General features: G+C 44.7%; 1 protein-coding gene across 2 annotated transcripts in view; it reads right to left on the bottom strand.

Moving 5' to 3' along the window:
* Window positions 1-1008: 1008 nt before the first annotated feature.
* The window catches only part of LOC144705259 (Pseudouridine synthase family protein), a 60589-nt gene continuing 47327 nt past the window's right edge, over window positions 1009-14270 (bottom strand). For both annotated transcript variants that reach the window (XM_078577846.1, XM_078577847.1), the window contains exons 13-17: window positions 8171-8294; window positions 7389-7490; window positions 7247-7321; window positions 6834-6927; window positions 1009-1219 (exon numbers count right to left, since the gene is read on the bottom strand). In XM_078577846.1, coding sequence (XP_078433972.1) covers window positions 6869-6927; window positions 7247-7321; window positions 7389-7490; window positions 8171-8294 — 360 coding nt within the window. In that variant the 3' untranslated portion in view covers window positions 1009-1219; window positions 6834-6868. The remainder of the gene's footprint in view (window positions 1220-6833; window positions 6928-7246; window positions 7322-7388; window positions 7491-8170; window positions 8295-14270) is intronic.

Below are 14270 nucleotides of genomic sequence, written 5' to 3' on the forward strand. Positions count from 1 at the left end.
ACATTTGATATTCATTACAACATATTTTCATTTCCTTATAAATGATACTGAAAGTTGGGTGTAATTCATTTAAATATTTGAATATAGTAACAAATTGACAGTAATATTTTGGGATAAAAAAGAAATCAAGTCTCTGCCAGTGATCCATATTGTGTCAAAGTGAAAATAGTAATAATAATAATAATAATAAAATCACTTTAAATAACATTACACCAACACAATAATTACATTTGATATTCATTACAAAATATTTTCATTTCCTTATAAATGATACTGAAAGTTGGGTGTAATGCACTTAAATATTTGAATATAGTAGCAAATTGACAGTAATATTTTAGGATAAAAAATAAATCAAATCAATTCTGATTTTAACTTTCTCATATAGTGAATATGTGCCCACAAAGTAACTCTGAGTATACTCGTTCATATTTATTCAACTAGATGGTGTATACTCTTTCATATTTATTCAAAAAATTACATGAATAAATAACCAGAAACCATGATATTTGTTTAAAATGTATTCATCTAGATGAAATATTTTAGAAATTTTCTTGACCATAAAGTCAAATAACATTTGAAAACACCATAAAATTTTGATCATAGTGAAATAAGATGTAAAAAACAACAATCAAACCTCATGTCGACGCTAAAACCATTATTCACACACATTATACAAGAAATGATCAACGAAGCAAGAATCAAATCTGAATTCATATCAAAATTCAAAGCCCCGATAAACATAAAAAATATCCGAGAAGTAACTGTATAAGTTAGAAATATGATAGCCAGTGCATTGATAAAAAGAGACTTCAAGAAGAGGTGGGCCCTCTCGGTCTCAATTTGATCACTTGTAAAAGTAAAAACTGGAATGTGGAATTAAGAAAATTTATATCCAGGCATAATCACAAAACTAGTGTTGAGGGATGTAAATACATTATTAAACGAATGTATGAAACAACCATGTCTGATTAAGCCCAACCATCAAGGTTATATTTCACGATGCAACTGTTTCAAGAGGAAAAGGCAAATAAATGGATGTTTAAATCAAACTTTCATCAACCAGCAGGTTGAAGTTTAGCATCCAAGGTCAATATCTTAACAATAAAATTTCAGATCACAATCCAATACACTTTCACTCTACAGGAGCAGATATACTCTGGTTCTCCATTCCAATTCGAGGCAATGTGGGCTGCACACCCTCAGTTTATGGATCTCATCCCTTAAAAATGGTAAATTCATAATGAAGGAATTGATAAGAACAAATGTCACCAATGGCTTCAGACTATGAAAACAAATACTAGGTATGTGGAACGAGGATATTTTTGGCAACATACACCTTCAATATACAGGATCTAGAACAACATCAAGAATAACTAGAAAGAAATATCCAGTCAAATTCAAGCTAAAATATTTTCCATATAGAAGATAGCACTTGATGGGATAAAATCTAGAGATCGCAATACCAAATTCTTTCAAGTGGTCGTCCACCATCGACAAAAATGGCGTGCAAGTTAAGCCATCTCAGACGTCATCATAACCAAAAATTCAAGGAGATTTCACAAAGATGAAAACAGAGTTACTTTTAGACCATGTTGCCCTATGACACAGTGGACCCTGAAGACAACATTTTTCAACAAATCTCAAGACAAAAAGGAAATATAGCATGGGCAACATTATCAGGTTTGAAGGAAGTGAAAAAGGGATTTGTTTATGAAACAAGAAGCAGCATTAGGTATGAATGGTTTTCCAACCCTCCTTTCATCCATGTTAGGACATTATCGATCAGGAACTATATAAGGTGGTCCTTAATATTGTTTCTCACAGGATTGATGCATTGTCCTTGCAGACAGAGAAACATCCATTTTTTAAACCCAAAGTTGCAACTAGAAGCTTACGGCAATTTCAGACCTATTAACTTATGCAATGTATGCTACAAAGTAATCACCAAATTACCATCCAACAAGCTCAAAGACATAGTACTCACAATCATTTCCCTGGAGGCAAGTGGTTTTGTTAAAGGTTAACTGATTGATAACAATGTGGCCCTAGCAGAAGAATAGCCCAACACTTAGAAAAGAAAAAACCTGGAGGAAATGCAATTATCAAACTTGACATGGAAAAGGCTGATGATTGAGTTGACAATTCATCTCCTTCTGAAGTTATGGGCTAAATTAGCAGTAACAAAAGCAATTTTTTTCTCAGCATTGATCCAAGGAAGATCAACAGCTTTTTTGTAAGCCTCAAAGGGTTTACTTCAAGGAGATCTACAATCACTAGCATTACTTCTACCTTGTTTTTTAAGAAAGAGGTGGAAGGTCACCCGAGTTCTGTGGTCTTCCCAGTTGGATCAATCAGTTTTCTACTGGCCATGGCCATGGCCACGGCCAGTGGGCTGAGTTATATGCATCATCCATTGCCATGGATCAATCCTTGTCCTCCCAATTGAAATCCACATCATTCATAGCCATTGAAATTTCCACGCAGCCTCCACCCCAGTTTGCCATTGAAATTCACACCGACCTATATCCCCATTGCTGTGCAGGACCTGCTTGATGAAAAAGACCTTGCCATCGTTGACAAGAGTCTCTTCACAGTCGCCTAGATCTCCACCATCCTCTGCATCTCCTGCGCCCATTCAACCCTCCCCCGCTGCAACAGCGACTGCACTCTATGCATCGCCTTCCCTCCATTATAAGGTGACAGTGAGTGCTTCCTAACCAATTCGTATGTAAGATTCAAGAGGCCTTTACAGACTGAAGGCAAACAGCGGTTGGTTTGCGAACTTTCAAGAACTAACACAAATATACCGAACACTAACATGTATTTTTGGTTGTTTGTTTGCCGACGACGAACACTGTTTGTTCTATACCAAACGACAAATTTCCAATCCCTTCTCCCTACACCTCCTTCAGGACCAAACCAATGCTAAGTTCTCAACATGATGCACTACTCTTCATTTAGATATGACCTCGTTACAGTGAAGCCAGATGACCAAAAGAACAGCAAACACCCATCCCCGTTCCCCTCAGTCCCTGGGTACCCCATCACCTAGTGATTCCTAGAAAGACTCCATATATGGGGACAGTCACCTTTGTAATAGATTGGCTGGCAACGCTGCCCGAACGAGACGGCATTCAAAGAAATGTAGAAAACATTTTTTCTTCAACCACTCTATCGAGGCTGTCATTAAGTCTCTTCCTGAAGCCACCCAAAAAGTTGCACTTTAGGGGGATCTTTCGCATCCATACAACTCGGCATACATTGATAATCAATGGTTCCTCCTATGCTTGTCTTTGTTTAATCTGTAAATATGCTCTCCTAATGGAGAAGGGTTTGCTTCACCGCATCCGCCCATCTTGAGCCCCAATCTCAGGTCATAGATCCAGCGGGGACCTTTGATAATTCTCCACCCTTTCTGTTGACAAGTTGCTGACAAACAATAAGTTCCATACGCCATCCCAATAGTCCCTAACCATGGCCTTGGGCATCCTTGCAACGGCAATCAACCGTGGGAACTCTGCACATAAGGGACCATGAGCAAATCAGTCATCCAGTGACAAGCGGAAAGTGGTTCCGTCACCCAGCTTGGCTGCAAAAAATTCTTAAGCTTGAAGGAAAACTTGCCTCAAGTTTTCCACTCCCAGTTCTGGAATGGTATGCCTCAGCCCAGTAAGACATGCTATGGTAGGAGTTAGAAGGATGGTCACACTCTATATTGGATCCCAATACTCCTGAAATGGAGGATAGGTCCCATGATATTGGAGGGCGGGAACCAGGGTCGGCGGCGTTCTGGTCTTTCATCTTGGGAGCCGAACTGCAAGAAATGGGGCCTACCTCACTCTCTTGCCTGGACAGGTTCTTGTGCTCGATGAAAATATTGGATTATCTGCAGACCAACGTGCCAGTTTACCTTGACTGTTATCGGATCATGCCCCGATTAAATGGCAAGGTAATGTAGGCCTGAAAAGACCCCACATATTTCAAGCTGGATAGATCGTGGCTGCAGGAGAAGGGGTTCAAGCCAGAGATGGTGTCGTGATGGATATCCCAATCTGGAGAGGGTACGACCACGCTGAGACAGGCTAACAAACTGGCAGGCCTACAGCAGTATCTTGTTGGGGTCACGAGGCAAATGCGAGAAGGGAGAAATTGAAGACAGAATGACGCTCGGTTAAAAGTCCAATGAATCGATGACATGGAGGACCCACAATTCTAAGTGGAAGATGAACTCAATGAGAGAAAGGCATACAGTTAGCCAGTGGCGGAAGACAAGAAACTGGAACTTGGTTGGAGGCCCCTTAGCAGATCACTTTAAGGTGGTAACTAGATGGGGGGCTCAAAACTGGAGGCGATGGAGTGGTAAAGGGGAAACCCAGGTGACACAAGAGCAATAGACTGCCTTAGTGAGTTCTTTTCTTGTAGACGAAGTGAGGGAGACAATTGAAAGGTTAATTAAAGGAGTGCTGGGTCCGGAAAATTTTCCAGTATTCTTCTTGAGTGAATTCCGGGAGACAGTCTAGGCAGAGGTCATGGATACATAGGAAGAGTTTCAATGCAGCAACTTTGGACTATAGTGTGTCAACTGTTCAAATATTTTTCTCCTGCAATTTTGGATTATAGCAGTCAGTGTGGAGGACTTTAGCCCCACATCACTCTCGAATTCATATTATCACATAGTTGCCAAAGTATTTGCCAACCAGTTGAGGGGGTTAATTGGAGATCTAGTCGAACTCGGTAAAGGTAAATAATTCCTGTGATTGGAAGTTTCTATGGTCTGTATGTGAAAGCAAGGCTTTACGGATGAATGGGTGGCATAGGTGTGGCATTGTATTACGTCCCATTCTTTCTCGATCCTTGTGAACGGGCGTCAAAAGGGGGGATGGATCCATCTGCAAATGGGAGTCACGCAGGGTTACTTGTTAGCATCATTATTCTTTGTCCTAGCAGTAGACGCTTCGGCTCCATGTAGTCTTTAAAGCATACAAACATGGCCTCCTAAGGGGCTTCCAGACTGTGAGCTATCTAGAGGGTATCCCCCTACTTCAATACACAGATGACACAGCGTTCTTTATGGAAGGATCTGAGGAGGAAGCTCAAAACCTCTCCATAGTGTTGGATTCATCCGCAGACTTCTCGAGCCGAGGCGGCATTTGTGGGATTCAGGCTTCTTCTTCGGAGGAGGCACGATGCACCAGAGAGGTTGTTAGGTCCACCATAGATGGGGGACGAATTTCAACAGCAGAGAGGTATCCAGTGATAGACAAGGTGCAAAGGAGGTTGAAGGGAGGACAGTATAGAGTTTTATCAAAAGGAGGTCATTTAGTGTTTACTGAGATTGATTCTTTCAGCAATCCCAATTTTCTATGTCTCAGTTTTTAAGATGCCCATGGGGGTAGGAAAATGTTTGAAGGGCTAATGATAAAGTTCTTTTGGGGAGGATCTGGATCTGAGGCTCACAGGGGGATGTCTTTAGTCTCCTGGAACGTAGTGTGTAGGCCGTGAAGCAGGGAGGGTTGGCTATTCTCCTTCTACAACCCATGAATTGGCATTGTTGACCAAATAGGTGTAAAGTATTGCAAGAACAGAAGAGGATCTAGTTTTGAATGTCCTGAAGGACAGGTATGGCTCAGAGCTTGATTGGGAAAGGTGTCAATTTAGACCTTGAGGGGAGTCTCCATTCTGGCATGGTATGAGATAAGTCTCCCTCACATCTTGTAGTTTTTTTATGCCAATTTAGACCTTGAGGGGAGTCTCCATTCTGGCATGGTATGAAATAAGTCTCCCTCACATCTTGTAGTTTTTTGATGCCAAACTTGTAGACGGTTCTGTTTTCCGATTCTGGACGGATTATTGGTCGAAAAAAGAACTAAATGTGAAGTTTCCAAGTCTTTTCGTCCTCGCAGACCCTGTAGGCCACAGTTAGAGAATATTGGGATGGAGCATGGAACCCAATCTTGGCAAGGGCCTTGTCATAGCCACCAGTTCAAGAGCTGATGGGTATGCAGCAGTCACTCATACATCTCAGCCCTTTGAGTGACTCACGAGATGACTAGGAGTGGCCATAATTTTTGGCAAATGATGCAATTATGAAGATCAGAGGGGGAGTTGCGGAGAACTCGACGATTAACACTACATGCCGCTTGCTGTGAAACAAAAAGATCCTCCCAAGGTGCAGATCTTCAGTTGGTTGTTGAGGCGGTTGCGACCGGTGACACGAGTCTTCCAAAAAAGACTGGTCCCGACAGCCTCAGCAGAACGACCTAAGCGCACAAGGGGCGACGAAGACTGTTCTCACATGTTCTTCACATGTAATTTCACCTAGGGAGTATGGACATCGCAGCAGATTACACGGTTGGATGTCTCTTCTGACGAGGCCTTCTAGGACTCTATCAGGGATGGCAAATATAGGAGCAAGCTGGAGTGGGGAGGCTTCTCGTGGTGCTATGGGAATCTGACTGCACCAGAATTAGGTGGTGTTTAGGGGGAAGACAGTCTCAATCTCATTCACGACATGATGACGCTTATGTCCTACTGGTTTGAAGGGGGGTGAAGGGAGAACCGATTTTTTTATTGTGTGTATGGATTGTTTATAGATTTTAATAGCATCAGGGTGATCACCCGTCTCAGGTGGTCTTTCATATTTTCTTAAAAAATATATATATTTAAAGGGAAGATTATCCTATCAATAAAACAACCCTAGTGACCTAAAATAACCAAAGTGCCCCCAGCAAGGGTCGGGGGTCGAATGAACATATTTTCGTATACTCATGCACGCAAGCCAGAGAATGATTCAATTATTGGAAATGAGATGAGAAAAAGGGAAGAATTTGTACCTCCTGTCGTGTGGGCCACGAGAAATTCAGTGTTACTAAGCCTTGAGATTTTTGCCTTTTAAAGCTAATTGGGCTTGGCGCTCCTCATATGAAGCTGAGAACGAAGGAATGGGGAGTGAGGGATTCATAAATTATATGGATGTGATGTAAAGAATCTTAGGCTGAGAAGCCAAATAAAAAGGTGACAGCCTTTCAAGTAAATCCTGTAAGATAACTGATTAATATTTTTTTCTCCTCACAGAATTAACGGTATTTCTTCTTCCATAAAACGTTATCTCTATTGCATGAAATGCTAAGTTTTAAAAAAAATAACCAAAAGAAAGTGTTCTAAAAATTTGCATAAATATCTTCTCTATCATTAAAATATTCCCAACTTGCTGCTTTGTACATAGCAGTCTGAAAGTATCACTCACGCTCAGTATGACGCAACAGAAGAGGAATGTGGTTTTTCTTCTTCACATTATATCGATAGGAATTATCATTATCTTCTGCAAATAAGAAAAGAGGTGTTAGAAAATGTGCGCTTAATTCAATTGAGTAGGATTATGCAAAAACCTGGATCGCTCAAGCAATCAAGGGCCTCCCGGAAGATTGCAGCTTGTAGCAGATAATTGTGGAGTAAGGTCTTTAAGTGGTGATAGAGAGCTTTCCTTGCCTCTAAAAAACGAAAATAATTATTTTTTTTGAATCAAAAACGAAAATAATTATATTTCCAGTTTTTTATAATTTTTTTTTCGCAAAGTGAGTTGAATTTCAAACTTTAAATAGAAATTCATCTTTTCTGATACTTTTGTAATAACAATACAGTTGACAACTAAAAAAAGAACAAACTGACAAAGTAGTCAATGAAACCAATGGAAAGATTCTTTCTAGTTTGAACTTAGGAAAATTTAAGGACTTAAACAAAGTAACGGAGAGAGAAATATTCAATATAATAAACATTTCGAGATTAAGATGTTCAAGAAAAAAAGAGATCACAACAAACAAGTTGCATGCAAAAAGTTTACAAGCTGAAAGTTTAGATGGAAAATTGAGAGAAAGAAAGGCATTCGATGACTTGAGAAAAGTTAATGAACAATGACATGCAGTATGCCAAAACTATCATCATTTACAAGTCTGAAGCAACAACAAAATATAAGAATTTTGCAAAAGCTTACCATTATCATTTACAAGTCTGACCTCTGATAATTAGTTTTATCAATGGAAAAATTATCATTAATATAATAACAAATTTATGAATAATGAATTTTCAATAAAATAAGCTTTTTTCAGCGCTAGGTGAACAGAAATTTTACACAGCACACTGGGACAATTTTCTGATCCACATTCTCAAGTACCTCGTGAACTTGTGAAATGAATGTCCTTGAATTTGCAGTATCGAAGAACTAATGGAAGCTCAGGAGCCATATTGTACTGAGGTTTCCTCGGCACCTTGGTAATGTCCAATAGTGAATCAATCACCTATAATCCATTGAAGCAGAAAAATGTCAGCATAACTTAATAGAGATCTACAGCATAATTTTTAGGAAAACATGTTTACAAGAAAAAAATATAATCTAGATATTGTTTTCATGTCATAATATGACGGTATAATTCTCAGAGGAGATACTTGTAGGATCAATCATAAACATTGACTTGTTTGTATTACATTTCTTGAGATGAATATATACACAAAATTACAAGTGTAATTTTTAATGGCTATATTTGTCTTGAACGACGTGTGGACCCTGATAACTTCTAAAACTGATAACAGATCCCATCAAGCTGGGAATGAATATCCATCATGCCCAGCTTGGACAGCAAAAACATATGCTAATCTCTAAAGAGGCCTTTGGTCAGGAGATCAGCCAACTGTTGATTCGTGTTGACGTAGATAATCTCAAGAGTCCTTGTTTCCAACTTTTCTTTAATGAAGTGACAATAAATCTTGCCATGCTTCGTGCGATCATGTTGAACAGGATCATGAGCAAGACTACTAGCTGATTTATTATCGCAGAAAAATTTGCTAGGCCCCATGAGCGGGATGCCTTACTCTTGGAGGATACCCCTGTTGATCTGAGTATTACATGTCTTTATTTTCTCTCTCTTGTTAGCCCATTAAGGGCCCTCTCTAGTCAGCCCATTAGGGCTTCCTATAAAACCCTGTAATCTCTTTCATTTGCTATCAAGAATTGTTCTTTTCTTGTTTACATGGTATCATAGCCCTAACCCTAACCCTAATCTGGGTTTCCTGGGCTCGACCTTGCGCTCCGATCTTCGGCGGTTATCACGACCGCCTGATCTCGCGCTCCGGTCTCTCGCCGTCTCGCTCCGGGCCTCCCAGGCGCTCGCCGTTCTGACATCCGCCGTCCCAGCGTCTTCCGCTCCGGCGCCCGCCGTCCGGCCGCGCGCCTCGGCTCGCGCCCTCGGCTCGTGCCGCCCGGCTCGCGCCCTCCGGCTCGCGCGCCCGGCGACCGGCGTCCAGCGCTCACCGTCCAGCGACCGTCGTCAGCGCCGCCCGTCAGCCACCGCCGTCCCAGCGCGCCCGCCGTCCAGCGCCAGCGTCCGGCACCCGCCGTCCCGGCACCCGCCGTCCCGGCACCCGCCGTCCCGGCTCCCACCGTCCCGGCTCCCGCCGTCCCGGCGCCTTCTGACTGTGGTCTACTCTGCTTTCATCATGACGAACCCGGTTGAAGCCCAGACCTCTACTGTTACGCCAAACTCGACGCCGGTATCTACGCCACATGCATCTGCGGTGCCTCTCGAGCCCGGGGTGGTCGTCCTCCTCTGGACCATCCTCTTTTCGGATGCCTCCGGATGGTATGTTTACTGGATTCAATCTCCTGCAATGGCGCCAGTACGTCCAGATAACTCTAAAAGGTTGTCTCATGCGCCATCTTCTAGAAGACGGACCTTCCCGGACCGATCCCAAGTATTATGATTGGCTGGACGTTGAGGGGGTAGTTCATCGTTGGCTCTTGGACAGTATTTCACCTAGTGTTAAAGGTGAATTCATGTCTCTAGAGTCGGCTCGGGCGGTCTGGGAAGCAGCACTTGAGAGCCACTCCAAGAAGCACAACATTGCGACTGCATGCAATTGGTACATCGGGCCGCTAACCTGCGTCAAGGGGACAGGTCTATCATGGAGTACAGCACGGAGCTCATTTCGTTGTGGAATGAAATTGACTACTACATGTCGCCCGACCCCATTCGTGGACCGCCAATATACTCTACAACTTCGGGTTTTCCAGTTTCACATGCGACTGAACCCGGAATATGAAGTTGTACGGGCTCAGCTTATTCATTGGGAGACTGGTCCTACCTTCAAGGATGCGCTCCACAGTGTGCGGGTTGAAGAATCCCGCTTTCAGCAGGCCCAGAACTCGGCTTCGGCCCTTGTAGCTCATTCCTCTTCGTCTGCACGCCCATCGTCGACTCCACCACCCGGCTCTTTGCCACGTGGTCCGGCGGCTCGGACGGAGGATTCTCCAAAGGTGATCCTTCGCTGTTTTGCAATTACTGCAAGCGAGGTCACTCTAAGGAGACGTGCTACAAGCTTCAACGGAAACGCACAACCGAGCAACCTTGCTGCAGCCGCCTCGTCCGTGCCCCCCCCGGGTCAAGTGCCTATGCTGTACGGTCTTCTCCCGACTAGTGCCTCGCCCGCTAGCTTCACTCCGGAAGAGATGGAGCGTCTACGCCGCTTGCTTGATCCTCCAGTCGTGGGCTCATGCTCCTTGGCCCACGCAGGTATGTCCACCAGTCTTCCCACACCTACATCCCCTCCTGGCCATTCTTTTTCCTCTTCCACTTGGCTTCTTGATTCCGGTGCCACCGCCCACATGACCTCAAATCCTCGAGCCTTTCAAACTTATGCACCCGTTTCTGGCTCCTCCAAAGTTAAAACAGCCTCCGGCGATCTTCTCACCGTGGCGGGTATTGGTCGTGTGGCCCTTTCCTCTTCTATGCATCTATCTAAAGTTCTTCATGTTCCTCGCCTTACTCATCATCTTCTCTCCCTATCTAGCCTTGTTCGCGACTTGAAACAAGACCTTACCTTCTCTCCTAATTCATGTTTTTATCGTGATAAGGTGTCGGGGAGGACGATTTCCATTGCTGAGGAGCATGAGGGGCTCTATCTTGTTCGTCCTTGTTCGAGTTCTCTTGCTTTTGCTGCTGCGGCAGTTTCCCTTTCGGCTTCCCACGAGCGTTTGTGGCTTCTTCATCGACGTCTCGGCCATCCTTCTTTTGCTACTCTTTATCGTCTCTTTCCTAAACTCTTTCAAGGCCATTCTGTGGATCGTTTTGTTTGTACTGCTTGTCGAATTGCCAAACATCATCGTACCACGTATCCTATCTCGTCTTCTCATTCTTCGACCCCATTCTCCCTTATTCACACCGATGTGTGGGGGCCTTCCCCTATTCATAGTACTTCCGGTTCTCGGTGGTTATGCATCTTTATTGACGACGCTACTCGATTCACGTGGGCATATTTCTTGAAGAACAAATCGGAGATATCTCATGTCATTCCTCAATTTTACTCCCTTATCCAAACTCAATTCTCTATATCCATTCGTCGCTTCCGCTCCGACAATGCTAAAGACTACGTTAACATCACGTTAAGCACCTTCTTCCAAGACAAAGGCATTATCCATGAAACTTCTTGTCCCTATACACCACAGCAAAATGGCGTTGCGAAGAAAATTCCGTCACATCTTTGAAATGACTCGAGCCTTCTCTTCCATATGCATGTGCCCAAGTATTTTTGGGGGGAAGCCGTCTCCACCGCCATCCATCTTCTTAATCGCCTTCCATCTCGAGTGCTTGACTACTCCACTCCCATTGACCGTCTTCAGCATTCCTTTCCAACTCTCTCTCTCCGAACTCATCTTACTCCTCGTGTATTTGGATGTGTATGCTATGCGCCCAACCACCAACTTGGTCGTGATAAACTGGATCCCCGTGCTATCAAGTGTGTGTTTGTTGGCTATTCTTCCACCCAAAAAGGCTATTTATGCTATCATCCACCCTCTCGTCGGTTCGTCGTCACCAAAGATGCCACGTTTGATGAATTGCTTCCCTACTATTCCTCCTCCTCTCCTGAACCCTCATCGTCCCCATCTCCCTCCGATCCACTCGAATTCCTCATCCTCGTCCCTCGTCCCTCTTCACCGGCCCCGCCCGACGTGTCTCCGCCTGTTGCTCCTCCAGCAATTGTGCCTCCCGACCCGCCTCCGGCCGCCGTCTCAGTCCCTCCTGTGGAGCCTCCTCCAGTATCTGCTCCTGCGCTCGACCCTTCTGCTGCACCTTCTTCGATTCCTCCGCTCCCTATCCGTCGCTGCCCGCCTGAAAAACGCTATGGTATTACCCTTGCTCGTCGCAAGCCTCGGCTTCCTTCTTCGTCTCCTGCTGCCCCGTCTACCTCAACCTCCACCCCTCCTGCCACCTCCTCATTAGCCGTGCTGCCCTCTTCCCGTTCCTCTCCCCTCTATCCGTTGGCGGAATCTATCTCCTCTCATCGCCTCTCACCCTCTTATCATGCCCTTCTCACCTCCCTTGATGCCACTTCCCTTCCCAAGACGGTGGACATTGCCCTTTCATTTCCGCATTGGCGTCAGGCCATGGCGGAAGAACTTCAGGCTCTTGCTCACAATGAAACGTGGGATCTGGTTCCTCTACCGGCCGGGAAGCATCTCGTGGGTAGCCGTTGGGTGTATGCTGTGAAGCATAATTCTGACGGTTCTATTGAGCGCCACAAAGCCCGGGTTGTGGCACAAGGGTTCACTCAGAAACATGGCATTGATTATCAGGAGACCTTTGCTCCCGTCGCCAAGCTGAATACTGTGCGGATCTTATTGGCCCTTGCTGCGGATCAGGGCTGGATTTTGCAACAATATGATGTGAAGAATGCTTTTCTGCATGGAGAGTTGACTGAGGAGATCTACATGGCATTACCTCCTGGCTACACTTCCTTAGTGCCATCGTCTCCGCAGTCTGTTGTCTGTCGCGTGAAGAAAGCATTATATGGCTTGAAGCAATCTCCTCGTGCCTGGTTTGGTCGTTTCACGACGGCCATGCAGCGTCGTGGATACCGTCGATGTAATGGTGATCACCCTTTTCTACCGCCATTCCACGTCAGGGGAGTTGTTATTCTTCTTGTACGTGGATGACATCATTTTTACGGGTGATGATACGACGACCATTACTGAGCTGGCTATGTATCTCTCGTCGGAATTTGCTATTCGCAATCTTGGCCCGTTGAGGTACTTTCTTGGCATAGAGGTGGCATATTCTTCCAGCGAGATCTTTATTTGTCAGAGAAAGTATACGGTGGACCTTCTCTGTGAGCTTGGAAAGGAGGACGCCAAGCCTGCTTCGACACCGATTGATGCGAACCATCGACTTGGTGCCGATGCGGATGAGGAGCTTGCTGAGCCTGGCCCATATAGAAGACTTGTAGGAAAACTGCTTTATCTCACCCACACTCGCCCGGACATTGCATATTCAGTGGGTGTTCTGAGTCAGTTCATGCAGACTCCTGCGCAGCCATTTTCATGTTGCTCATCGTCTCCTCCGCTTCCTGAAGGGCACCATTGGCCGTGGATTATTGTTTTCGCCGCCATACCGCCTGCGTCTTGAAGTCTACACCGATGCAGATTATGCCGGCTCTGTGGTTGATCGTCGGTCCACATCTGGGTATTGGACCTTCTTGGGCGGCAATCTGATTACTTGGAGGAGCAAGAAGCAGAAAGTGGTCTCTCGATCAAGTGCTGAAGCGGAGTTCCGTGCCCTTGCGCATGGTCTGTGTGAAGCACTTTGGATTACCCAGCTTCTTCGTGAGCTACGGTGTCCAGTTCCCTCTCCTGTCCAGCTGTTCTGCGACAACAAATCGGCGATTAGCATTGCTCATGACCCCGTTCAGCATGACCGTACAAAGCACATCGAGATCGATCGCCATTTCATCAAAGAGAAGCTTGAATCGGGAGATTTTTGCACGCCTTATGTTCCGTCCGCTGAACAGCTTGCAGATATCTTCACCAAAGGGCTTCATGCCCCTAGGTTTGAGGAGCTCTGTTCCAAGCTGGGTGTGGATAACATCCACGCTCCAGCTTGAGGGGGAGTGTTGATCTGAGTATTACATGTCTTTATTTTCTCTCTCTTGTTATCCCATTAAGGGCCCTCTCTAGTCAGCCCATTAGGGCTTCCTATAAAACCCTGTAATCTCTTTCATTTGCTATCAAGAATTGTTCTTTTCTTGTTTACAACCCCTGATCCAGAAGACTTCACATAAGTCTTGGGCGAGGGTCCTGAATTCGGCCTCCGTACTGGATCGAGAAACGACATTTTTCTTCCTGCTGCGCCAGGTAACTATGTTCCCACACAGAACACACCAATAGATCATAGTCGAGCTATGATCAACCTGTGAGCCAGTGTAATCAGAGTCAGTGTAAATTTCAA

Source organism: Wolffia australiana, chromosome 7 (assembly GCF_029677425.1).
Source record: "Wolffia australiana isolate 7733 chromosome 7, ASM2967742v1".
In the NCBI taxonomy this organism is placed as follows: Eukaryota; Viridiplantae; Streptophyta; class Magnoliopsida; order Alismatales; family Araceae; genus Wolffia; species Wolffia australiana.